The following is a 25,176-nucleotide window of genomic DNA, read 5'->3' as shown; positions in this document are numbered from 1 at the left end:
TTGATTCCCCGCGGCTGTCCGCTTTAGAGAGGTTTCACTATATATATATTATATATATACAGTGCACATATCCGGTCAACGCGTTGAGGGAGAAGTTAGTCCTGTTTGCTGTTTATATCCACAGAGATTGGTTACTTATCAATGTTCCTTTTTATCCCCCAGGTAAGACGTGGCGCCGTGTGATATACTTTCTTTGTGATGAAAGTGTCCATCCAGCGGACATACACAGGAGAATGCAAGGTGTGTATGGTGCGAAGTGTGTTTCAGACAAAACAGTGCGAAAGTGGTGTCGGTGTTCTCGCGGTGACAGGGAGACACTGACTGATAATGCGCGACCAGAGCAGGTGTCGAATCGTGCTGCTATTGACAACTGCATTCAAACTAATAGACGGGTTTTCTTGGATCCCATTTCTGCTCAAGTACAAGTGTTCCATGGCAGTGTGCATGACTGTGCGCAACAGACTTACTTACCGGAAGGTTTGTGCTCAATGGGCCCCTAAGTGTGAGTAACAACGACAACAGAATGGGAATATCACTGAACCATTTGACGCGATATCAGAACGAGAACAACGATTTCCTTGGAAACATCGTTGCCAGAGATGAATCCATATGCCCAGTTTTTTCAATCGGAATCCAAACGTGAGAGTATGCAGTGGAAGCATGCAGAGTCGCCTAAACTAAAGAAAGTCCGTTCCACATCAGCTGCTAAAGTCATGGTGACTGTTCTTCGACGAGCAGGGGTCTCTGCTAGTGGAGTTCCTTCCCAAAGGAAAAACAATAAACGCCAACAAATACTGCGACATTCTCCGTCGGCTGCGGCAAGCAATCAAGAATAAAAGCCGGGGTAATCTCACAAACGACATCATTTTATTGCACGACAATGCCCGGCCTCATGTTACCAAACAAACACAGGATCTTTCGGCGTCGTGGAAGTGGGAAGTACTAGACCACCCCGTGTATAGTCCTGACTTGAGTCCCTGTAATTTCCAAGTTTTTGGGCCACTCAAGAAAAATCTCCGGGCGCACCACTATCGATCGGATGAAGTGCAGCAAGCTGTGATAGAGTGGTTCCATACTCAATCCAAGGAGTTCTTCGAGGGCATTCATAATCTCTTGTCACGGTGGTGTAAGTGCCCCAACAGCAATAGTTATGTATAGCTCTATCCAGCAATAAAGTCTGTACATGGAAATGGACCTATTCGTTTGACTGCACATATTATATATATATAAAAATTGAAAATCACTATGTTTGTGACAATCTCCTGAACCACTCGACCGATATTGATCAGATCTCCAACATGGATGAGGTTCAGGCCTAGGATCGTTTTCGTGATTTAAGTTTCACGAAGCAACGCAGGGGAAGAGAAGGACGGGGAGATATATAAAAGTCAATTTATGTAAGACTGAAAGTGACTTTTTTTTTTTTTTTTTTGTAACAATAACTCTTGAACTATCCGATTGATCTCAAATTTTCAAGATATATGAGGTTCGGATCAGGAAACATTTTTGTCATTTCACTTCAACGGTAGATCCTAGGGGAGGGGGACGTATAAATAAAAACTAATAAACTTTTGAACCACCCAACCAATCTCGATCAAATTTTCAACATATATGAGGGTCGGGCCTTGGGTGTTTATCATTTCACTTTGACGAGCCAACCTAGGAGAGGGGGAGATATGTTAAAAAATTTAAAGTTAAAATGGCTGCCTTTGTGACTTAATTACTCTTGAACCACCCGTCTGATCTCAATCAAATTTTCAATATACATGGGTTTAGGGGCAGGGATTACTTTAGGCTATTCACTTTGACGATGCAGCGTGTGAGAGGGGGAGGGGAAGAGAAATTTAAAAATGATCGATATTAATGTTGAATCCATAGTTATCGGGGTCGATGAGAGAAACAGTGACTTCTGATGCTGTTTCAATCCAAGTTCAGCCTTGTCAGTTTGAGAGGGTATAACGTAGGGGACGGGGATAAACATTTTAAAATGTTCGAAAATGACTAATTTTTGTGTCCAATCCATAGTTTCACGAGTAGCTAAGATTAACAGTGACAATTCTGATCCCGTGTGCCGCAGCACGGAGGAGGGGGAGTTACATACAATAATAATAATAATCGAAAAATGACAAATATTACTGTCTAATCCATAGTTTTCAGGATCATTCAGATGAACAGTGACATTTCCGATCCGGTTTAAATCCAAAATCAGCCTGCCACTTGCGGGAGGGGAGAAAGAGGTATATAAAAATGATCGAAAATGGCCACTATCAGTGTCGAATTTATAGTTTTCTGGGTCGCTTAAATAAACTGTGATACTTTAGATACCGTTTAAATTCAAATTCCACCCCACAACTTGGGGGAGGGGAGGAAGAGATATTTAACAAGGATCGAATATTACCGATATTAGTGCTGAATCCACATTTTTTGGATCGCTGAGATGAACGGTGACACTTCTAATGCAATGGCCCGCAACATGGGGGAGGGGGATATATGTGATCGAAAATGACCAATATTAGTGTCGAATCCATGGTTTTTGGGGTCGCCGAGATGATCAATGATCTTTCCGATGCTGTTTAAATCGATGCAATTTAAAACGAAAACATCAAATTTCACAGGTACTACACACACGAGATACGGAGTTGTGCATTATTTAAATTTTCATTTCAACCCAGCGAAGCGGATAATATATGCTAGTGTATATATATATATATAAAATTGAAGCTTAACACGAATATGCTGTAACAATAGATGTACACCATTTGAATTTATACTATATTTATCTTATGTGTTTCTTAAGTGTACTATGTGACAGAGAATTCAGTAGGCAAACTTCTTTTTTGATCAAATACAGGGTGTTTCACTCAAAAAGCCGTTATATCTAGCGGCTACAAAATTTATTTGAATACAGTGAAACCTCCCTTAACGGACACCTCTATAATACGGACAGATTTTTTTGTCCCGGCAAAAATATATGTTCTCTTACGGAACAAAGCCCTCTATTTTACGGAGAGTCCTTTTCCCCCCAAACGTTTGAATAACCTCTTTATAACGGACAGGGATTGTTTACGGTTCTGCGAAATATTACAGTACACAGAAAAGTCTTTTCCCCATAAGTGTATCTCTCGAGTCCAAACCTGGTGAACCATCAAACAGAACAGCTTAACTTGTATTTTTTCCGCAATAAACTGCTTTCTGGCGGAAGTTCTAGAAAATTTTCAATAAGCAATAACACTCATGCAGGGATAGTTGTAAGGCCAGGAATTCTATGCGAAACATCTTCCCTTCCCTAACAAATTTAATCCTTTTCGTCTGGACTTTGCATCTTTACCGACAATTTCATAGATAACAAAACAAACATTGTTTTACAATACGAGTAACATTTTCAACGTGCAATGCTACCTCTCTTACTTTTTTTGGAAAAGAAACATTTTTCTTTTACTCATGATACTGGAACAAGTCTAGGTTGGAGTTTTCCCACCTTCCTTTTTCATTTTCTCTAAAAGGATATTCTTTGTGATTGGGCCTGGGTCAATAAATATGCACCACCAATAGCTTGCCTTTTCATCCATTCTGTCAACGAAGATGCCGCGCCAGTACACAAACACACACACACATGTTTCTTCAGCAATCGTACTGAGGATTTTTAGAGGACACTTGCTAATGAGTTTTATTTCCGTTGTAGAGGAAAAAGCTTGCCTTTTTCGTTAAACATTGCCCATCAATAATAGGCTATGATTTAATAGAAATGAATTTCTCCTTCATCCCTCCCAGTAATTCAAATTGTACTAAATAAGACTATTTTCATATTGAATTTTACGTATTTACGCCCATACATAATGTATTTACTGTATATTACTGCATACAATTACCCTTATGAGAAATTAAATTTCTGTAACCTCTCTATAACGGACACCTCTCAGTAACGGACAAAACTTCATGTCCCATTGTGTCCGCTATTGAGAGGTTTCACTGTAATAGTATAGTAATATTTATATGTAAAACAGCGAAAAAGGATAAATTTTGTTTTACAATGATTTTTTTAAGGTTGCATAGTCCAGTATAATAATGGCGGACCGTAGACTTACGTTGCAGCAGAAGATCTCATTGGTGCCTTGATTCATTGAATCACGCTCCCTTGTTGATGTCCAACGACGATTCCGACTGGAGAATAATTGTGCGTGGGCACCATCCACCAAATCCATATGGCGTTATGTTGATCAGTTCAATAAGGCTGGTAATGTTACAGGACTTCGAACAGGGGGGATCCAGACCAACTGTGCGTATAGAACAGCGTATTGCAGTAGTGCGAGCATCTGTTGTGAATAGCCTGACTAAAAAAATCTCTGCGATCTTTGTCAGCAGAAAACGCAATATCCGTTACATCATGTTGGCGTATTCTTCGAAAAGATCTGCAAATGTTATCCTACAAAATGTAGATGCTTCAAAAATTAACAGACGTTGCAAAAAGAAGGCGTCTGCATTTTGCAAATCAGTTCAGTGCGTTAATTGCTGATGACCCACACATTATTGAAAACTTGTGTACAGACGAAACTTACTTTTCTCTTTAGGTGAAGTAAACAAACAAAATGTAAGAATTTGGGCAACAGAAAATCCGAATGAAGTGGTAGACTCACCTGTGCATCCGGAAAATATTTTGGTTCCGTGTGCTGTAACAAAACGTGGCATAATTGGACCTTTCTTCTTTGATGACTATGTCACAGAAAATTATTTGGAAATGCTTGAGCAATACTTCTATCCTAGTCTTCGCCGCAAAAGGTGTCCACTTCGTCGGCAATGATTCCAATAGGATGGAGCTAAGCCGCATACAACAGAACCTGTCAATTTCCTTCACACAAAATTCAGAAAACGTGTGATCTCTAATCGCTATCCATTGTTTTATCGAACAGGCTTAGAGTGACCTCCATGCAGCCCAGATATTAAACCTTGTGATTTTTTTTTATGGGGTTACCTCAAGCAGGAGGTATTCAAAGCTTAAACCCCTATCTTCAAGTGAATTAAGGGGATGTTTACCTAGCATCACAGGCTTCAGAATCTCCATAAGGTAACATGTAAAATTTAATTGACAAATATCTTACAAAATACTGCATCTAGAAACTTGCAATTTTCTATACGAATGCCAAAGAGCAATACAAAGGAGATGGTTATCTCAATTTTAAACTTAATGACTTAGATTAACTGTAATAATTACTTCCGTAATGACGGAGTTACTACTTCAGGTAAAGAATTAAAAGACTACTTTCATACTTCATAAATTACTACGGATAACATTCGTTGAAGAACACATGCTGAGGAGGAATGCATTGTGCCAATTTGAGGAGCGAAACTCGTGTCTACCACCGCCATTTTCATAATCATTTACGCCTTGAGCAGCCTTCTTTCCCACCCCTACCCCCACTTCCCTACTGAGTTCCTACAACTTTACGACGGCAACTACAGAACAAAGATAATGATCTTTGAAACCTCAGTATCGAACATATGTTTCCGATTGCTTTTCTACATCTTTCGTTGCTTCAAGTGGACGGATTCTCCGAACGACTTTCACCTCTGCCACTGAAAACTATAGTATTATACAACCAAAGAAAATCTAAATGTTTCTTATTTGCCTATTTGTTTTGTTGTCTGGATGGATAGGTTTCTTTTCGTTTCATATTATTCATCATAGAAAACCACAGTATGATGTTTCTGCGGTTAAAACGTATGAATTCTATGCAGGGGTGGCAAAAACCAAGTTTTCCTTTTTTTTTTTTTTTTAACAACCAAAGAACCACTTCTTGGATTATCATCAAATTTGGTCAAAATATAGTCAATAGTCAGGAATTGAGTTTATTATTAAAACCATGTACTCAAACCGGAAATGGTTTAAATAAACCATTTCGGTTTTGTGCTTCTTAAGAACACATTTAATCTCTATTATTAACTCTCTACTAAAACCGAAAATGATTCAAATTAAGTATAATTTCTGGTTTCAATAAATATTGATCTACATAGAGCAAAAACGGTAAAAAAGAAAATAAATAAATAAATAAATAAAAAGCGGTTTCCTCTAATCGAGTAGCTCTAAAGCGTCTCAAGACTACATACATTTCATTTCCTCTTTTGATATTCAATTGAAACCTGAAGTCGTAGAAATTAATCACTTCCGGTTTCAATAGTGATCTCCAAAGAACAGGAATGGTAAAAGCGAGAAGCGGTTTTTTACTTTCTTTTCAGCGTTCTAAAAATAACTACTATCTTCAGTCTTAAGCCTCTATTCAAACCAAAAGAGATGGAAATCAACCACTTCGTGTTTTAACGGTGATCAAGAAAAGCGGTTTTCTGCAATCAATTAGGCGTCACAAGAATCTATTTCATCTCTAGTCTCTCTACTAAAACTGGGAGTGGTAGAAATCTACTGCAATTTCCAGTTTCAATATTAATTGTGAAAATATCGTACCACAGAAACCAAACTCCTTTGCGTGGTGTACACGTGGCACTGCTACTTGTTTTTGAACCATTCTCTTTACCTTATGGATAATCGTGGCCTATTTTTTAAAACATAAAATAAATCATACTCGATGTCATACGTAAACTAGTTGCCAGTAGAGCACAAATTATTTACTAGTCTGCCCATTCAGCACTGTTCAAGATTGACTAGGCCCAACCGAGTAGCGCGTCTGAACAAGAGATTGTGAGTTATGGAAACTAATATATAAAATTATTTGCATGAAGTTAAATCTACTTTAGATTTGTAATAAGGAATGAGAAATTGTAAACATCTGAGAAATTATTTGGTTCATACAGTTACAGTTAAGAAATAGATAAGAGCCTAAGATAGATTGGGTTAGAGCTAAGTTAGGATAAAACTGGAAGTATAAAACCTTCCATTATGCTATTCTATGACAACCAATCAGGTTACATAATCTTCAATAAAATTCGTAAGTGCTTACACATTTTTCTAATGCAAGTCTTGATTCTGAGCGAAAAGAGCTTGTTGACCTTTGACCTCGAATTGGACCGGTTTGCGGTTATTAACCTTTTCAGGACGAACGGCTCAACCCTTGAGCCAGCAATTCAAACCTCTCTAGCTCAGCTCCTAATTAACCTAGAGATATGATTTTGGTATGTATCTCTTCAGAAAGGATGGAACTTTCTAATCCTGTGTATATCATTCATGTAATGGGTCCCTCCGTGAAGGGGGAGGGGGGCAAAGTTGGGTGTTTATAGTGTTCCCTCTCTCCCTTCAGAATTTGGGGGGAGGTACCCCCCCTGATGGAGCTACAACGATAAAAAATTGCATCCATAGAAACAAATGAACATACTAACTAGCCATATCCAGTCCATGACTTTTGGGCTTGAGAGGGGTGAATAGGAGGGGTATTGAATTTACCCTTTTTCTTATTGTATATTTTCTTATAAAGACAAAAAAATATATTTCAAATTCGAGGAACTCTGGCAACATTGTTATTCATCGTACGCAAGAAAAAAAATCTCACATTTACGACAGATATTTGGGACAATGATACACAAAAGTCAAACCCATCGGTTCAATACAAATGGAAAAAGAAATTCAGAACCCCACACCTACGTGACACATCCTGTATATTATTCAATATCCACTGTAATGTACTCTAACGTTGACAGCCCTAGCGACATTCGTAATTATCACAGACACACAAACCATACCTCGTTGAAAACCTTATAGATTAGCCATTCCAACAATGTAACTTTTGTGTGTCTCGGGCCAAACCAGTAAAAGAAGAAGACGAAAGTCAAAATTTTGGGCGGAAAATCAAATTTTTCGAAATTTGTCGGACTATGGCAACTCTGTTATTTTTCGTACGCAAGGAAAAAAAATCTCACATTTAGGCCAGACATTGGGAACAACGATATAAAAAAATAAATGGTGTAAGTGCAATAGGAGTGAAGAAAAAAATTCGGAACCTCGAACCTACGTGAGTCATCCTCTATTTTTTTCGATAGATTGTGGTATACGCTAATATCGGCAGGCTTGGCCACGCTCCTAATTGTCACAAGCATATCAGCTATACCTCGTTGGAAAGCTTATGGAACAAACATTCCAACAAGGTAACTTTTGTGTGTCTCGGGCCAAACCAGTAAAAGAAGAAGAAGACGAAAGTCAAAATTTTGGGGGGAAATTAAAATTTTTCGAAATTTGTCGGACTATGGCAACACTGTTATTTGTCGTACGCAATGAAAATAATTCTCACATTTGCGCCAGACATTGGAAACAACGATGTAGAAAAATGAAGGTTTTAGGTGGAATAGGAGTGAAGAAAAAAATTCGGAACTCCGACTTTACGTGAATCATCCTGTATGTTTTCGAGAGATTGTGGTATAAGCTAACATTGGCAGACTTGGCCACGCTTCTAATTGTCAAAAACATATCAGTTATACCTCGTTGGAAAGCTTATAGAACAGACATTCCAACAAGATAACTTATTGAACAGACATACACACACACACACAGAGAGAGAGAGAGAGAGCGAAAGGAAAACAGTTATCACCTCAGAACGCACCGTTCTATTTTTAGCCTGGTCAGAGTCAGCTGTAGCTATCAGTTGAATCTAAGGGTCGTAAATATGCATTTCTTTCAACTCCCTCCTTTGACAAGTTATTTAGTTTTAGAAAAAAATCTTCCTGACGAAGCAAAAGGAAAGAATAGCAATGATCTTGCGACGAACAATATTAGGTGAACCAATGCGAGTTTATTCTCTGTCGTTAGTAAGAGTGCATTCCTACTGCACTTACACGGTTTATTTTTTGCACAATTGTTCACAATAACGGGAGTAAATGTGAGAATTATTTTTCTTGCATACGACAAACAACAGTGTTGCCATAGTAAGACAAATTTCGAAAAACTTGATTTTCCACCCAAAATTTTCATTTTTGTCTTCTTTTTCCTTTACTAGTTTGGCCCGACAGACACGAAAGTTATCTTGTTGGAATGTTTGTTCCATAAGCTTTCCAACGAGGTACAGCTGATATGTTTGTGACAATTAGGAGCGTGGCCAAGCCTGCCGATATTAGCGTATACCGCAATCTATCGAAAAAAAATATAGGATGATCCACGCAGATGCGGTGCTCCGAATTTTTTCCTCCATTTCTATTACACCTACACCATTCATTTTTTTATATCATTGTCCCCAATGTCTGGCGTAAATGTGAGATTTTTTTGTCTTGCGTACGAGAAATAACAGCGTTGCCATAGTACGACAATTTTTTTTAAAATGGATTTTCCAACCAAAATTTTGATTTTCGTCTTCTTCTTCTTTTACTAATTTAGCCCAAGAGACACGAAACTTGCCTTGTTGGAATGTGTGTGTTATACGGATTCCAACGAGGTATAGCTGATATGTTTGTGACAATTAGGAGCGTGGCCAAGCCTGCCAATGTTAGCGTATACCACAATCTCTCGAACAAAATACAGGATGATTCACGTAGGTTCGGGGTTCCGAATTTTTTCCTCCATTCCTATTGTACCTAAAACCTTCATTTTTTAATATCATTGTTCCCAATGTCTGGCGTAAATGTAAGAATTTTTTTTCCTTGCGTACGACAGATACCAGTGTTGCCATAGTCGGACAAATTTGGAAAAAAATAGATTTTTTCGCAAAAATTTTGACTTTCGTCTTCTTCTTCTTTTACTAGTTTGGTCCGAGAGACACGAAAGTTACCCTGTTGAAATGGGTGTCTCATAAGGTTTCCAACGAGGTATAGATGATATGCTTTTGACAATTAGGGGCATCACCATGCTTGCCAATGTTAGCGTATACCACAATCTATCGAAAAAATACAGGATGATTCACGTAGGCTCGGTGTTCAGAATTTTTCCCTCCATTCCTATTGAATCTAAACCCTTCATTTTTTGATATCATTGTTTCCAGTGTCTGGCGTAAATCTGAGATTTTTTTTTGCTTGCGTACGGTATATATCAGCGTTGCCACAGTCTGACAAAATCTGAAGAATTGTATTTTTGAAAAAAAAAAATGATTTTCGTCTTCTTCTTCTTCTTTTACTAATTTGGTCCGAGAGACACGAAAGTTACTTTGCTGAAATGTCTGTTCTATAAGGTTTCCAACGAGGTATGGTTTGTCTGTGTGTGACATTTAGGGGCGTCGCCAAGCCTGCCAACGTAAGGGTAGACGAAAATTTGTCGGGAAAATAGAAACAGGATGATTCACCTAGATTCTATCTTCCGATTTTTTTTTTTACCTAGCTATTGTACCTTTGCCCTTCATTTTTTAGTATAATTATTATCAATGTCTGGCCTACAGGTCAGAATATTTTTTCTAGCGTACGACTAGAAACAGTGTTGCCAGACTCTCACAAATTTCGAAAAAAATATTTTTTTCACTTTTTCTCTTTCTTTCTTTTTCTTCTTCTTCTACGGGTTGGGTACGGTAGCCTCAAAAGTTATCTTACTAGAATCTTTGTTTCATAAGCTTTCCAACAAGGTATAATTCATACCCATGGAAGAATTAGGAGGGGTGCTAGGGCCGCCAAAGTAAAGGTCTACGATTTTCTTGAAATCCCTGCCCGTCCTGAAAAGGTTAATAAATTATTTATTTAACAAAGTTATCTGCGTCATGATTTTTAGAAAATCGAAACTTATTTCCAAGAGTAAACAACCCCGTGGATTCTTTGTAGGACAAATGAGCTACCTATGCTGTCAGGTTACAAACAGAATGGCCTGGGTCTTTTTTATTTCTTTCTTTAATAATCAGAACTCAGCCCAAGACTGAAATACTTCTTTTTTTTCTTCTAAAAACTTATAACACAGTATAGGGTTGTAAATACAATACTGATGTATGAAACAAACAAAATCCGTTGGAGACGTTTCCGAGAAAATCTCTCTCCCCCCCCTCTAATTTTCACCCTTCAGGAAACTACTCTTATTTTTAGAGGTACAAGAAAATGCAACCCCTTTCCTGGAGAATCCTGGAAAACTGACACTTTCTATATCCACTAGAATCTAGGCTGAAAATAATCACTTATCCAACATTTCGCTCTTTAGTTATTCCTTTTTTGTACCATTACAACCAACTTTCTGTGGACTGTATCTCTAAAATAACGCATTTGTGCACCAAGATTGGTCTATAGGCTTTTTTACGTTTACGTGTGAGGATTCACTTCCCAAAGTTATTTCCTAACACCATGTGTATATATTACACTTACTTACGTTCGAGTAACACGAACTAGAAATGTTCGAAGCCCTAGTTCTACTTATATTTATGACCATAGTCTTGAAACATTATAAAATCGCCCACGTAGTCTAAATTATGGTGACATTACTGCGTCCGTCCTTTATTACCTTGGTTGGCTTTGTGAGTTTCGAGTTTAGCTTCCCTTTCTGCACCAGTGTTGTAAGAGATTGGTGATTACGGAGCTTTCAGTGGGATCCGTATCCTTAGTAACGCATTGAAATTTCAAGGCTCTTCTAGCGGGTATCGAACCCGAGATCCGTGCTCCAAAATGAGCGAGATAGGCACTATACCAACGGGAAGAGCTGCTGTATTTTTGACATGTTACTTACGTATGTTTATTCCCATGCAGTTTGGTTCATGGGTTTTAGTCAATCATTTCTGTTGAATGGATCTTGAAGTAAAGTTGATTTTTTCATTACTTCCTGAAAATTTGAATAATGTTGCCCGAAGTGGAAGTAACTACCCGCTACGAATTTCAAATCGCAGTCACTAGGAGGAATTATGTACTTTGTATTCATGTAAATGTCTCATACAACCTTAGTGCTGCAAAGAAACGCTAAATTTCAGCCATGATCTGTATCGAACTGTTGATCCTACTACCCACAGTATATTTTTTTACACTTGAGGCAGTGCGATTATAAAGTTGGAACTAACTAATGCAGCAGCAGGAAATCGTAAGAAGCAAAAAGTTCAAATTGTCGTGTTCTTTCTTTCTGGCGTTTACAAGAAAATCTACCTGCTCTGCAGAAACGAAGGAAACAAATAGGATGAGGGTGGCACCCCGGGGCATTCTACCACACTCATTGGAAAAGTACATGAGAAGGGGAGGAAAATCCCTGCCTGTCAACAGCAATCTGTTCGTGAAGACTAAATTGGAGCAGATACATTCAACCACTATGTAATATATAGTCCACTACAATGTTACCAAAAAATGTTCATTACTTGCGATCTACGTCATTAAGCGTGAAATTGAAACAACTATTTAATTTCTATTGATTTTCTCTATTCATATGGAAGATTTTAAGTGGTTACGTACCATATTTCGTTAGATATTCATGAAGTAAAATTTACATGTTATCTTATGGGGACTGAGAAACCAGTGGTAAAAGGTATAAGATACCCTTAAGAGCAAACAATGAGCAGTGTACGGCAGCAATTAGTCACGTCACTGTTGGTAAGGGTTTTGATAACATGCGCATCAGGGTCAGGGAAGTGTCCAATCGCCAGAGTGGCCACTTCAAACATGTGTTACATTAAACTTTAGTCTTTCACTTATCACACCATGTAAATTTCTCTTACTATGGTCATCAATAAAGTACGTTGTTGCACTTCAAAATCAAGGCTTTTTCACTTAAACATCCTGTACTAGCTGAACCTGCGCTCTCTACACAGCGCATCATATGAGCATAAATATCCTTCTCATTAATCACAACATCTGTACATGCCCTTTACAGACACAAGTGTAAGAAGTCTTGAAAAAAATCGGCATGGCGTATCATAAAGGGGAGATTTTATCGATTTTTTCCCTCAATATCTCTCACCGTTTGCAAGATTTGAGCCTACTCCCGGTTGGAGTTTCTAATTCATGCATGACCAGTGTTTCCTTTCTTCTTGCATGAAGTATGTAATAAGCAAATACATTACATACACAATTATAATGTCTGTTATATATGGTATTTATTGGACAAAACACTCCAAAAATAAAGATTCTTCTTAGACTGGAGAAATGGTTATCTTTCCTTCCTTCATTATTCGGACATGAAACGCCTGATATGCAACCCCTATATACACACCAGTGTGGTGTTGGAATGTATAACGCGTAGGATATGATGCTTTATATATATATATATATATATATAATTTCAACGCTCCCAGTGTACCCGAAATAAAAATGTAATAAAGAAATAATGGCTGTTTTTTTTTTTTTTTTTTCAATTAGAACTGGACAATCTACGCAAAATTTCCAATCGATCAATGAAAACAACCTTTATAGAGCCTGTAGTTCCCGAGATCTCATTGTCGAAAGGATTGACCACAAACATACAAACGTCCACAACATATAGTTTAAAGAACTCGGAAGATGGAAGCACAATTCACGTGCATTGATTTTTGAGAAGGTTTAGTAAAATACAAAGGCTTTGAACAATAATTTTATATCATAAACTTTATGAAAAAGATCTAGTTAACTAATTTATTTAAAGTACACATACTTAAAATGTTTCTCTCTGTTAAACGTGAAATCACACACAACCGTAAATGAAAGATTTGAAAGCCAAAGTTACAGGTTGGAGCTCAGGCGCTTTTAATTGCATTTTAATAGATAGATTTTTGTAGTTTTCCAGAAATTTCCCTAATCTGATATTTCTTTCGTTCACGCGAACTGTTCGGTTAACTGAGAAATAATGCATCTAAATTATTTGAATGTGTTCTGTATCCAACTCATTTCACATTGTTGTTTCGACTGCAGCAACAATTTTTAACATAAGGTGATGTTACTAAACAATGAATCCACAATTACTTGATACTGCAAAACCTTCTTAACATCTCCGCACAGAGCTTCTTTTCATCCCATGCAGTCTGAGTTACACAATTTGGAACAGTAAGTTACATGAATTCCAAATTGTTTATGTGTGATACCAATACGTAAGTATTTTTTTTAGTAGCATTACACAAATATCCTGTAAAGCGTGAATTTCATTATTACACACTTTTGCAACTTGGCAATACATTTGTCAATTCAAAATAAATTTTTAAAAACTGTAAATAGCATGTATGCATGTATAGATGGAAATACTATGTAAGGCAAATCGAGTATTGGGTTATGATAATATTAACTATAACTTATGAATAGGATACAGTGGTTTAGTCGTAGGTAGCTCAATTCTAGTGCGAAGGGTCGCTGGTTCGATCATACGCCATTTGAGTTTGTGGTAGACACTATCATCTCAGCAAGCTTTTCCGTTTCCTCTCACATTTCTATTCCACATTTTTTTTTTTTTCATAATCACTCACCTTTAGTTAATCTTCAATGTGGGACGGAAAACTGAATGATTTCTATTTTCAGTACAACTTTTATACAGGGATAAAAGTGGATCTGAAAAGGTAGGAGGACGCATGACGTCAAGCCGTTCCCCGTGCCTATCTTTGCCCATTGTAATTTTTTTAAAAGCGAGGGAACGCCAAAAATAATTTCTGGAAGTGGGGGGACGACATCCCCCTGCGTTCCCCCACCATTTTACAATGCTTTTATATTTGTATATTATTAATTATAGCTTCGGAAATACTCAATATTTATTGACAGAACAAAACTTACCAAACTAATAAATATAATAACAGCATTTGCTTAACATAGTCTTCATCAGACACCTGATGCTTGCCAGGGCATAAACTGATGAAAGCGATCAATTTTGGCGAAACTAACACAAATGCTACTAATATATTTAATAGTTGGTCAGTTTTGTTTTAGTAACATGCTGAGTATTTCCAAAGCTATAACAAACAACATACAATTACAAAAGCTGTCCTTTGGTCAGTTTTGTTTTATTAATAACTCGTATGAATTTAACAAGATTATGTATTATTTAGTTTATACAGTATTTATTTTTTTTAAACTTGTTTATTCTAAATCTGTGAGAGAAACAACCTACATTCATTGCGGGTAATCTTGAATAACGCTGTTTATTACCGCAGAAGATTCTTGGAATTGCTGAATCCACATTATAGAAAGTATTCAGGTAAAGAAAAATCTTTATCCCTACGTTTCGATTACAGTCAAATATTTGGGATGATCTAAAAGTAGCAATGCCACACGTACACCATATGAAGAATTTGGGTTTGTATGGCATCCTATTTTCTCAATATGGAAACCAGAAGTGAAAATATACCTTTTAAGGACGTTTTATTTATTCCATATCCGGAACCTCACCTTCTAAGGTAATAACGTCCTAAAATTCACTAAAAAAGTAAATTAAAAAAATATTGTACCCTTGTTTTACTTATGTTTAAACTGATGATATTGTGTATTCTATATGAAAGAGCTCCAGTTACAGGTAACATGCTGAGGAAATCTCGAACTACAGTGGCGTAGATGTTAATAAAAGCTAAAAGAAAAACAGAAAAAAAAAAAAAAAAACATACACCAAAAGCAGACATGCACGAATATTCGAACTCAAATAAAAAGCTTCAAAAGTGATTGCCATCTGCATGCTTCCTTCCCGGTATTAGATGAATAGTTTCCATCACAGTGTGTGGAATACACTTATATAGGTACTTATTTTCTCTCTGTCCGTAGTATATTGCCTAATGAGTGTACCTGTTAATATGCTATTACCACTACCAAGAAGGAAGCAAACATCGGAACTCACCCTTACCTTAATGACTGCTTTCCACCATCCGCACGCCTCTTGTTCATTCGCTCGAGAGAAGACTTCTATTTCTTGGTTTTCTGCGAAGTCCATTTTCATCGAGCTTTCTTTCGGTGGAAGCCGCACTTGTGAAAACGGAAATTTTGATTCTGGCTGCCAACTGCAAAGGAAAGATAAAGAATATTATCACCGTCCATCTTCTCAATTGTTATCATTCACAATTTTCAATCCAACACACTCAGATTATTGGTATAAGAAGGTTCAATAGTAAGTATCGCCTGTTATTAACTCCAGTTTCTTTGATATACCCGAAGGAAAACTTTGTTAACAGGAGCCATAATCCCTTCGAAATAATCATATATTAATTTCTACTGTCTATTCGGTAGTCTACATCACAAACTTCCTCAGGGACCACGCGCCAGAGTTCAGCCCTCTACCAAGGGGCCACGGTGCCCAACAGGCTCTCCATGATTAGCAGTATGAAACTTCCCTACCCACTGCATTCTCCCGATATCTCGCGCTCTACCACCATTCCTGGTGACTGAGCTCCTCGCATCGCAAACTCTAGTCTTCTCTTCCCAAGAATCCCAATTATAGGGAATCATTTTGAAAAATCAGGTATTGTAGTTTTCACTTTTCTGGCCTTTGGAAATGACGCACCCGAGGGCGGACCATTTCACTCGAACAAACCTAATACTACAAATTTCATGATCCAAAACTTTTCAAAACGACGTTTCATGATTAAGAGCTATTAAGCAGGGTATAAGGATTCTTCCAAGCACAACAGGGGTTGTGGTATAATACACGTGACAAATAGCTATGCACCGAATTAAAGACTGACAGCACGTACGACTGTTTAGGAAGCGGTCTACACAGCGTAGTGGCTAAAGCATCGGCACAGTAAGCTGGAGACCTAAGTTCGACTCTCGGCCCAGTCGCCCATTTCTTTCTTCTTTATGTATCATTCTAAGTTTCTTGATGCATTTGAGTAAAACAGTGATTAGAACGGTGGTAATTATATTTGTGTTCTTAGCTGTAAAATGTCCGAGACCGACGCTTTTGAAGTGGGAGCTGAACCACTGTAATGATTCGATGCCCTCCGCGTGAAATCGAACCCAGGAACTTGGGTACTATTCATGCAGCCACTAGACCTGCAACAACGACTTAACGCTGTATTTTAGAGTAACATTTTCATGTCTTCCCTGTACCCATTATTTTGGCTTCACTAATACAAATATCGAAAATGTACAGAAGTGAGTATCAATATCAATGCCTCCACATTCGAAGATGGGTATATTATCAAAATAGATGTTTGCAATGGGTAGCCCCCTTTCCCCGTTTTACCATCGTCGTTAAACACTGAGATTTATTTAACCCTTTTAAGTTTTTTTTGGTCGTTTTCGACCGATATTGTAGTGTCTTAAAGATTCGATTAAAAGAGAACTAAGAATGCTATTTAGTTCCTTTTTTTTTTAATTTTTTCAAGAGAGGAGGCATTCAAGAAAGACTTGGAAGGGTCTATACGCTTCCGAGCTCAGAACATAGGGGGGTATGACGTCATCACTTTTTTTTTTTTTTTTTTTTTTTTTTTTTTTTTTTTTTTTTTTTTTTTTACTGAGGTCTAACTTTAACATTTTTTGGTGAGCTTCTCTTTAATCCTAGAATCCTAACATTTTCCATAAACAATCAGTGGACCCATTAGTTTTTATGAGAATTTTTTCGGATCTCATCAACATAGAAGGGGGGTTCAGAGGGACAAAAGGGTAAAAAAGGGATATTTTTGAACAAAAATCCCACTTTCGCGATTCTTGCTCCTCTCGGCTACATGATAGGGGCATTTGAGTGGTACTTTCGGAAAGCCTACTCGATTCTGAAGAGAACGACGTATGAATCATCATCCTACGATAATTAGGGACGTGTCAGGAAATTTTTGAAGTTTGTATAGTATCCTTGGGAAATTTTGGAAATATTCGCAGAAGAGGAAAATATTTTTTCCGCCCTTAGTATTGAAGATAGGAGATTGGTATTTGGCACAAGTAATTAGTACCATAAGTAATATTTTTTAAAGTGATTTCCAGATCTCTGTTAACCCAGGGCCCAAAACGGGAAAAAAAGGATTTTTCAGCAAAAATACCTATTTTACTCAATTTTTCTCTCCTTAGGGACGTCCGAGGGACATGAGGGCAATACAATCAGGAAGCCTGCTCTATTCTGAAGAGAATGGTGTATGAATCGTGATTCTACGATAATTCGGGACGTGTCAAGAAAGTTTTGAAATTTATATAGGGTACTCTGGGACATTCTGGGAATATTCCCAGAAGAGGAAAATATTTTTCCCATCCTTAATGTTGAAGGTAGGAGATTGGTATTTGGCACAAGCAATTAGTACACTACGTAGTATTTTCGAAAGTGATTTCTGGATCTGTTTACCCGGGGCCGCGCCAGAGGGCTCCAAACCAGGGGAAAAGGTATTTTTTTCAGCAAAAATCCCTATTTTCCTCAATTTTTCCCTCCTTAGGGATGTCCGAAAGACATGCGGGTGATACGATCTGAAAGGCTACTCCATTCTGAACAAAACGAGGTATGAACCATAATTTTACGATCATTAGGGACGTGGCAGAATTTTTTTTAAATTTGTAGGGTGCATTTTAGGGAATTTTTGGGCGATTTTTTGATGCTCTCTCAACATGGGTAAAAAATTTTCCCGCCCTTACTATTCAAGACAGGAAATTCGAATGTCACATGTAATTAGTACACTACACAGTATTTTTCCAAATTTTTGGAGGTTTGTGCGCAGACCCGGCAGAGCCTCAGGGGGCCCCAAACTTTTAAGTTTTTTTTTTTTTTGGCAAAAAATTCCGATTTTCCCTCAAATAATTCCCTTCTGGTACTTCATAGGGACATGTAAGTGGCACCGTTTCAAAGGCTGTTCCATTCTGAGAAAAACGAGGTATGAACCATGATCCTAGGGTAAATAGGGATGACACTGTCGCTGCTTATCTGAGACTCAAGAAAAACGCCGAAAAAGGCAAGAATTTAAAAGGGTTAAAGCATATAACATGCCTGGATACATTACTATTACCATTACATGCATGACACTGCTCCTGAACACAGGTGGGCTTCTCATGGCTAAGCGGTTAGTTTACATATCTTAGGCGTGGGAGACCTGGGTTAGATTCCCGGCGGGAGTTCATGTGGTTCGGCTTCCACATTAAGCTGTAGCTCCAAGTATTAGATATCCTTGCTGCTTAAAGGGACGCTAAACTCAAAAATCAAATCCTGAACATTGGTGAAGAATAATTGGCTTACTACCAATCGTAGTATTTAACACTCTTCATTAAGCTCGCCCTCTACTTTTCTGAATTTTAGTGAATAAATAGTAATGGTTATAAAAACGTAGAAAGTGGACCAGATAATACGATTATTAAACTAATGGCCTATAAGAAAAGGATTTTTCTGACAATTTCTATATCTTTGAGATTTCTCATTGTCTAAGTTGCTCATTAAAATTAAAACAAGTGAGTTTCATTTCCCAAACTATGAGAATTCAATACTCAAACTTGAAGCAGTACAATAGAGTAGTGAGATCAAAGATACCAAAGATTAATTAGTTTAGATACCAAAGATTAATTAGTTTATCATAAAATATTTCTCTATCCTATAGGACGACTTTGGAGCTCAAGGATACTTTCTCATGTTTGAAAAAAGTCACAAAAACAGTATAAACCTACCTGTTGGACAAATTTAATTCATGAGTTTATCAATATATTAAAGTGATGCGAAATCAGAAGTGTGTACTTTTTTCTTAAAGCGCACACAGCCTCGAGGAAATTGAGGAGTTAATCTGATGTAGCCATCGTGACTGAGCATACGGTTTAAAAAGCCACAATTAAAGGAAACTAGTCGATGCAGCACTAACACTGTTCACATATTACCCAACGCAATTGGGCAACCATCATGGATCTTCGCGAACTTGAAGTTTTGCTTTTTCTCCATTCCCAGTTTTGTTTTGGTTCAAACGCATGTTAAATTTTAGAGATCGGAAATAGAGAATGAAAGTTCAGTCAATATTTGTAACGGTAACTAGTAGTTTGGTTGGTGAGGAAAGGCTATCATAGTCACTCATATCATGATCTGGAGCTCGTGCTTACTGATCCTCATGCTTCCTGAGGGTGAGTTCCAAACTGAGCGTGGACCTCATGAGTTCGGGTACATTTTCACGAGATATTCACTGCACACGGGGTTTTTCATTATTTGGCGAGCAAAAATTCTCTGACTTTTCCTGGTTTTCCAGGTCACGATTTACAAATTTTCAGGTCTATATATAATGTAAAACACCAACTATATTTTCCCAACTAGGGAATTCCTAACCTACTATACATGTACACTCATGTCCAAAATGATTGTCGCATATCTTTAACTGTCTTCTTGTAATAATGATTTGATAATGATTTTGCAGGTTACTTTTAATACTGATACTGTGTGTATAATCGGGAAACGTATATTTGCGGTAAATTTCATAGGAAAAGAATTACAAATACGAAAATTAGAATAAGTAAAAGAAAATGTTGCAAAATGAACAAGAAAGTTTTATTTTCGTTTTAATGTTCTTATTTACTGCTCTTTTGACATGAAATTTGCCACATCAATGTCTTTGCCATACACATAGGCTACTAACATTATAAGAAATACCGGGCGAATTCGTTATCAAATCATATTCCTACAACAACATATTAATAGACATGAGACAATAATTTTGGACATGAGTGTACATATACAAAGTATGTAGGCAGAGAAGTTGCAAAACAAACTTAGGTTATAAAATATTCCCTACCAATTAGCTGGGACAAAAAGAGAAGTGGGTTCTGAGAAGCTGGTTGGCAAAAACAGTTATTGAAAAAAAAAAGTTTTTTTTTTGGGGGGGGGGGTTAAACCAGGTTTTTTTGGTTTAAATAATTTGCTCTATGTATTTATATTACATATGGACACAGGCTTTTGTTTCGCCTTGGTGTTATGTAACAACCGGGTTATGCTGGAAGGGCTCACATAAGCTTAAACCGGAATCCAAACCGCTTCTCGGCTTACATCCGAAAGAAATTGTGCTATATTTGAACTCGACACCGGGACTAATTAGCCACAAATGCGATACGTCTGGCGACTCACTCAAGAAGGACTCATGATAAAAATATGTTGTCTGATCTTTACATAGTTGTTAATATAATTGTCAAGAGTCATTTCAGGACAAAAAGAGAAACAGTTGCATAAGTGGAACCATTATACCAGTACAGAAGAACTAAGTTAGTCCAAGTTAGTTAACTACGACTTTTATTAGTCCAAGTTAATTAAATACGACTTAATTTCCATACCAGTAAGAAAAGTGAATCAATATATGAATTACACTATTTGAGCCCACTTTGGCTCTGAATCATTTATACAGAAACAGATACCAAAGATACTTCTGATTTCAGTAAATGCCTCTCGTGGGGTTTGTATGACTCCCACACCCCCAAAAAAGTAAGGCATTTCGATGTATGTATTTTATCAATAGTAAACATATTTAAACGAAACAACATTTAGATTTTTTTTTATTGCAATTGCATAACTAACAACAAACTATAAATCACAAAAAGAAACATCTCTCTCTCTCTCTCTCTCTCTCTCTCTCTCTCTCACACACACACACACAATATATATATATATATATATATATAAAAGTTACTTTTGTAGTATAATCGCTTTGAGTTATGAATGGGGAATTTAGGTTTAAATATAATACGAATAATATACGGGAGTGAAACGTGATAACCCACAAATGTATGTTTATCAAGATTTTACGAACACTTACACTTTTACGAACATTTTTCGTTTTTTGGTTTAAACCAGTTGGCTTTTTTGAAAAAACAGTCGGTTTAAACCATGGTTTAAAGCACCTGCGTTTAAACCAGCCAACCCTGCTGAGAATTAAGAAATCCACTTAAAATTACCTGAGTTTCCAGGAGTTTTGTGAGAAAGATTAATTTTGTGACTTTTTTCTTACGATGGGAATCCTATTATTATTATTATGCCGCAACCTCGCGGCACCCCATTAGAAAGACATACGGATCACGATTTAAACGGTAGATGACAACTTATTTCTTAAATAGCCGTATCTTTTTACTCGTCTCACAAAGAAAACCATTTCCCATCTTTTTGTTTCCTTTCTTTCATACTCATATTTGTAGGTAGTATCTTCTCGGAACAAAGAAACATGCTGAAAATATATCAGTTTATACAACGTAAAACCACGTTCAAGAATTCTTCATTCTATTTACAGGTTTTCGTAATTCTTGAATATAATTTGTACTTCCGAGCTTTCGGATCTCGCCTGGAGCCTTGGTCATTAAGAATAAAAATAGGAAGAAAAAAAATAAAAACACCAGGGAATAAAAGTGAACGCACTTACCAAGGAAAGAGCGGTACTGAAACACATTGTATTGCTTCCCATTCGTGACTTTACCATCCCTTGTTCAAATTTAATTTTCTAAAATGAATTTTAATGGAGGCCAGAAATGAAGAAGACGCTCATATTTAAAAAATTTAGTTTTTCCTCATTTGCATTGTGTACAGTTGATATTTTTTGAAGCTAAAGTATGTTCTGGACTTTATATGTACCTTGACAATAGAAAGTAATGATTATTTTTATTCCTTACTGGCAAAAACTAGCAATAGTGGCGAACAACTGCATCACTGTAAAGTTCTATTGGCACATGAACTGGAGTTGGTCCTTTCTATGTACGTCGTACGAAATATGCTTTGCATGTTATGTTTTTAGTATTCTAAAAAAATATTTTAATATGTATTAAGTGAAAAATACCTGAAAATTTGCTTTCTTAAGTGTTATTTTTAGCTGAAGGTTTGTGCAAAAAAAGTATTAATATCTCTTTTGTTCTGTATTCGAAGGTTTAGTGAAAGTGACAATTATGGGCAAAATCAAACAGTTATCGTTATGTAAAATTGCATTAACTGAGTGTCTTGTGAAAGAAAGACGTTATACACAGCAAAAAAAAAAAAAAAAAGCTAAAAAATTATATTTCTTTATTAAAAAAACTGTTAGTCCAATAACTAGGGTTTTGAAGCTTGGTGAGTCATACAAGCAAAATCGCTCAGGTTAATGTGGTAAAGCGAAAATCAGTTCTCGTGTTCAAAAGAAACTACTACAAATGGCCAAATCCAATAGAAGATCTACTAGCAAGGATTTTTCAAATCAGTTAAAGAAGTATGGATGTAACATATCTCTGTCTATAGTAAGAAAACGATTATGTGTAATGGGCTTACCAGCACGAAGGCCCCGCAAAAAAGGGAACACCAGCAGTGTCAAAGAAGAGGTTGGAATGGGCAATGAAAATGTAAAATAGGTTCAAGAACGACTAGAGCAAGGTAAGGTACCAAGCATTACATATTTATCCTGCATATTTTGTCAATTTGAACATCTTTTGGGTGTTGTGGTACACCTGAGTATTTTTTAACTTTATTGTACAAGGGTTTACAGAAGCAGTTGCTTCCTCTGAATATGACGTTTGACATATGATATTGTGATAAAATTTAACACAGATACATTATACTATTTCCAAGTATGTTTCTCTAATGAATCAATATTTTCCATAAGTGAGGAAAGTAGCCAATATGTTCGCAGGAAGTCAGATGAAACATTTTCTCCAAACTGTGTTTCCCAAACAGTGAAGCACCCAACGTCAGTCATGGTCTGGAGCTGTACGTCAGTGTATGGTCCTGGTAGACCGTATCTCGTGAAAGGAATGATGAATCAAAAACAATACCAAAAGGTGATAGAAACCAGACTTATCCCACAAATGAAGGAATGGTTTCCGAACGGTAACTTTTGTTTTTATGCATCATGGGGCCCTATGTCATAAAACAAGGACTGTAACTAATCTTCTGAAGAAAAAATGATATTCTGGTTCTTCCGTGATCAGGAAATAGTCCCAACTTAAATCCTATCGAAAACTTGTGGGCTATTGTTAAGAAGTGAAGAGAGAAAAGATATCCAAGATTAATTTTATCGCAGCACTTACCAGAATAAGGCATCGCGATGAGGAAGTGAAAAATAATTATGTAAAGTTAATAAAAAGTATCCAAAGTGTATAGAAATGGTACTAAAATCAAAAGGAATGCGTACAAAATATTAACAGGTTGTAACATGCTGAAAGAACGCACCAATGCAGATTTTATTTAGAATTGTATTTAAGGTCTTTCATTTTTAAACTTTAGTCTAATAATTTTCACACGTCTATATATATTAATAGCAGTGTCTGAACAAAAAACTTCAGATCCAAATTGAAGTAACTATGTTTGTGACTTAATCTCTTGAACCGTCCGACCGATCTCGATCAAATTTTTGACGTAGATGCATTTCTGGCCTGGGACTGTTTTAAGCTATTCACTTTGACGGTAGAACTTAGGGGAGGAGGGGAGTTCAGGGTTCCCACTTTCTCCCCCCCTAAAAAAATTCAAGACATTTCCAGAACTTCGACACAGGAAGGTATAAAAGGATTGCAAGTGTAGGTTCAAAACTCACAACAGTGAAATGAAAAATACAGTAGCTTATGCAGTGAATATTAATGCAAGTACAGTATTAATATACAATAATTAAATAGCTACACAAAGCAGAGTGTAATGTGCTTTTTTTTGTGTGTGTGTGTGGCCTCCATACCCCCTTATAGCCACCCGATCCACCCACATCCAGCACATGTATTTTCATTCTTTCTACATGACATTTTAATTGTGCACCGAACAAATTTGCAAACAAAAATTTATTTTTCATACATGGCATCTTCGTTGAGTGACAATGACATATAATTAGGCAAAAAAAAAAAAAAAAGATTATATCACAAGTTTTTCAATTCAGTACGTAGTTGTGTGATTTCCTAATCTCTTTCTTCTTCAGCGAAGCTGCTCTAGGGATAGCATTTGACTGTCAAAGTAAAGCAAGACTTCTACTCTGCTTTATGTGCAAGCTGGGGGGTGTGGCTCAGTGGTAAAGCGTTCACCTCTGGTGTTTGGGGTCCCTTGTTCGATCCCAGCTCGCGCCGTGTGGACTTTGTGGTGGACAAACACCGTGCTCGTGGGTTTTCTCAGGGTTCTCCCGTTTCCTCCCACTCTTCATTCCACCATTTCATTTATTTCTTATCATCAGTCTCCTTTAGCCTAACTGGCATACCGTAAGACGTAAAACTCAAAGATTTCATCTCATTTCATGTGCAAGCTGGTTTGTTTGAGTCTCCTAGATTTACCTAGATATGACCTTGTCACAAATTGGCATTCATACGAAATTTTACTGAACAGTAAGTAATGTCGCGAAAATAGACAGGATTGATACACTGCTCAACAAGAAATTGTTTATCATAATGTTTTTACATTTACCGAATGATTTTAACATTTTAACGTGCTAATTACGAATCTGGTATTAGTTTTCCTCAAATGTCGATTGTTTGGAAGGAATTTTACAAAATCGTCTTTGTTCAAGAACGCCATTTTAGAGTAAGAATTTCATCCTTTACTTCGGCTGTCCATAGAAGGCAACGCAGAACATA

At 36.9% G+C, this 25,176-nt stretch overlaps 1 protein-coding gene across 5 annotated transcripts in view; it reads right to left on the bottom strand.

Annotated features, from left to right (window-relative positions):
* Fmr1 (synaptic functional regulator FMR1) overlaps positions 1-25,176 on the bottom strand; it is a 242,821-nt gene that overhangs the window by 190,850 nt on the left and 26,795 nt on the right. For 3 of the 5 annotated variants that reach the window (XM_081756090.1, XM_081756095.1, XM_081756093.1), the window contains exon 3: positions 15,590-15,749. In XM_081756090.1, the coding sequence (XP_081612216.1) occupies positions 15,590-15,749 (160 nt within the window). The remainder of the gene's footprint in view (positions 1-15,589; positions 15,750-25,176) is intronic. The other 2 variants (XM_081756091.1, XM_081756094.1) reach the window with 1 other exon arrangement.

Source organism: Thermobia domestica, chromosome 4 (genome assembly GCF_964235325.1).
Source record: "Thermobia domestica chromosome 4, izTheDome1.hap1.1, whole genome shotgun sequence".
In the NCBI taxonomy this organism is placed as follows: Eukaryota; Metazoa; Arthropoda; class Insecta; order Zygentoma; family Lepismatidae; genus Thermobia; species Thermobia domestica.
This window is presented reverse-complemented; position numbering and strand designations above follow the sequence as displayed.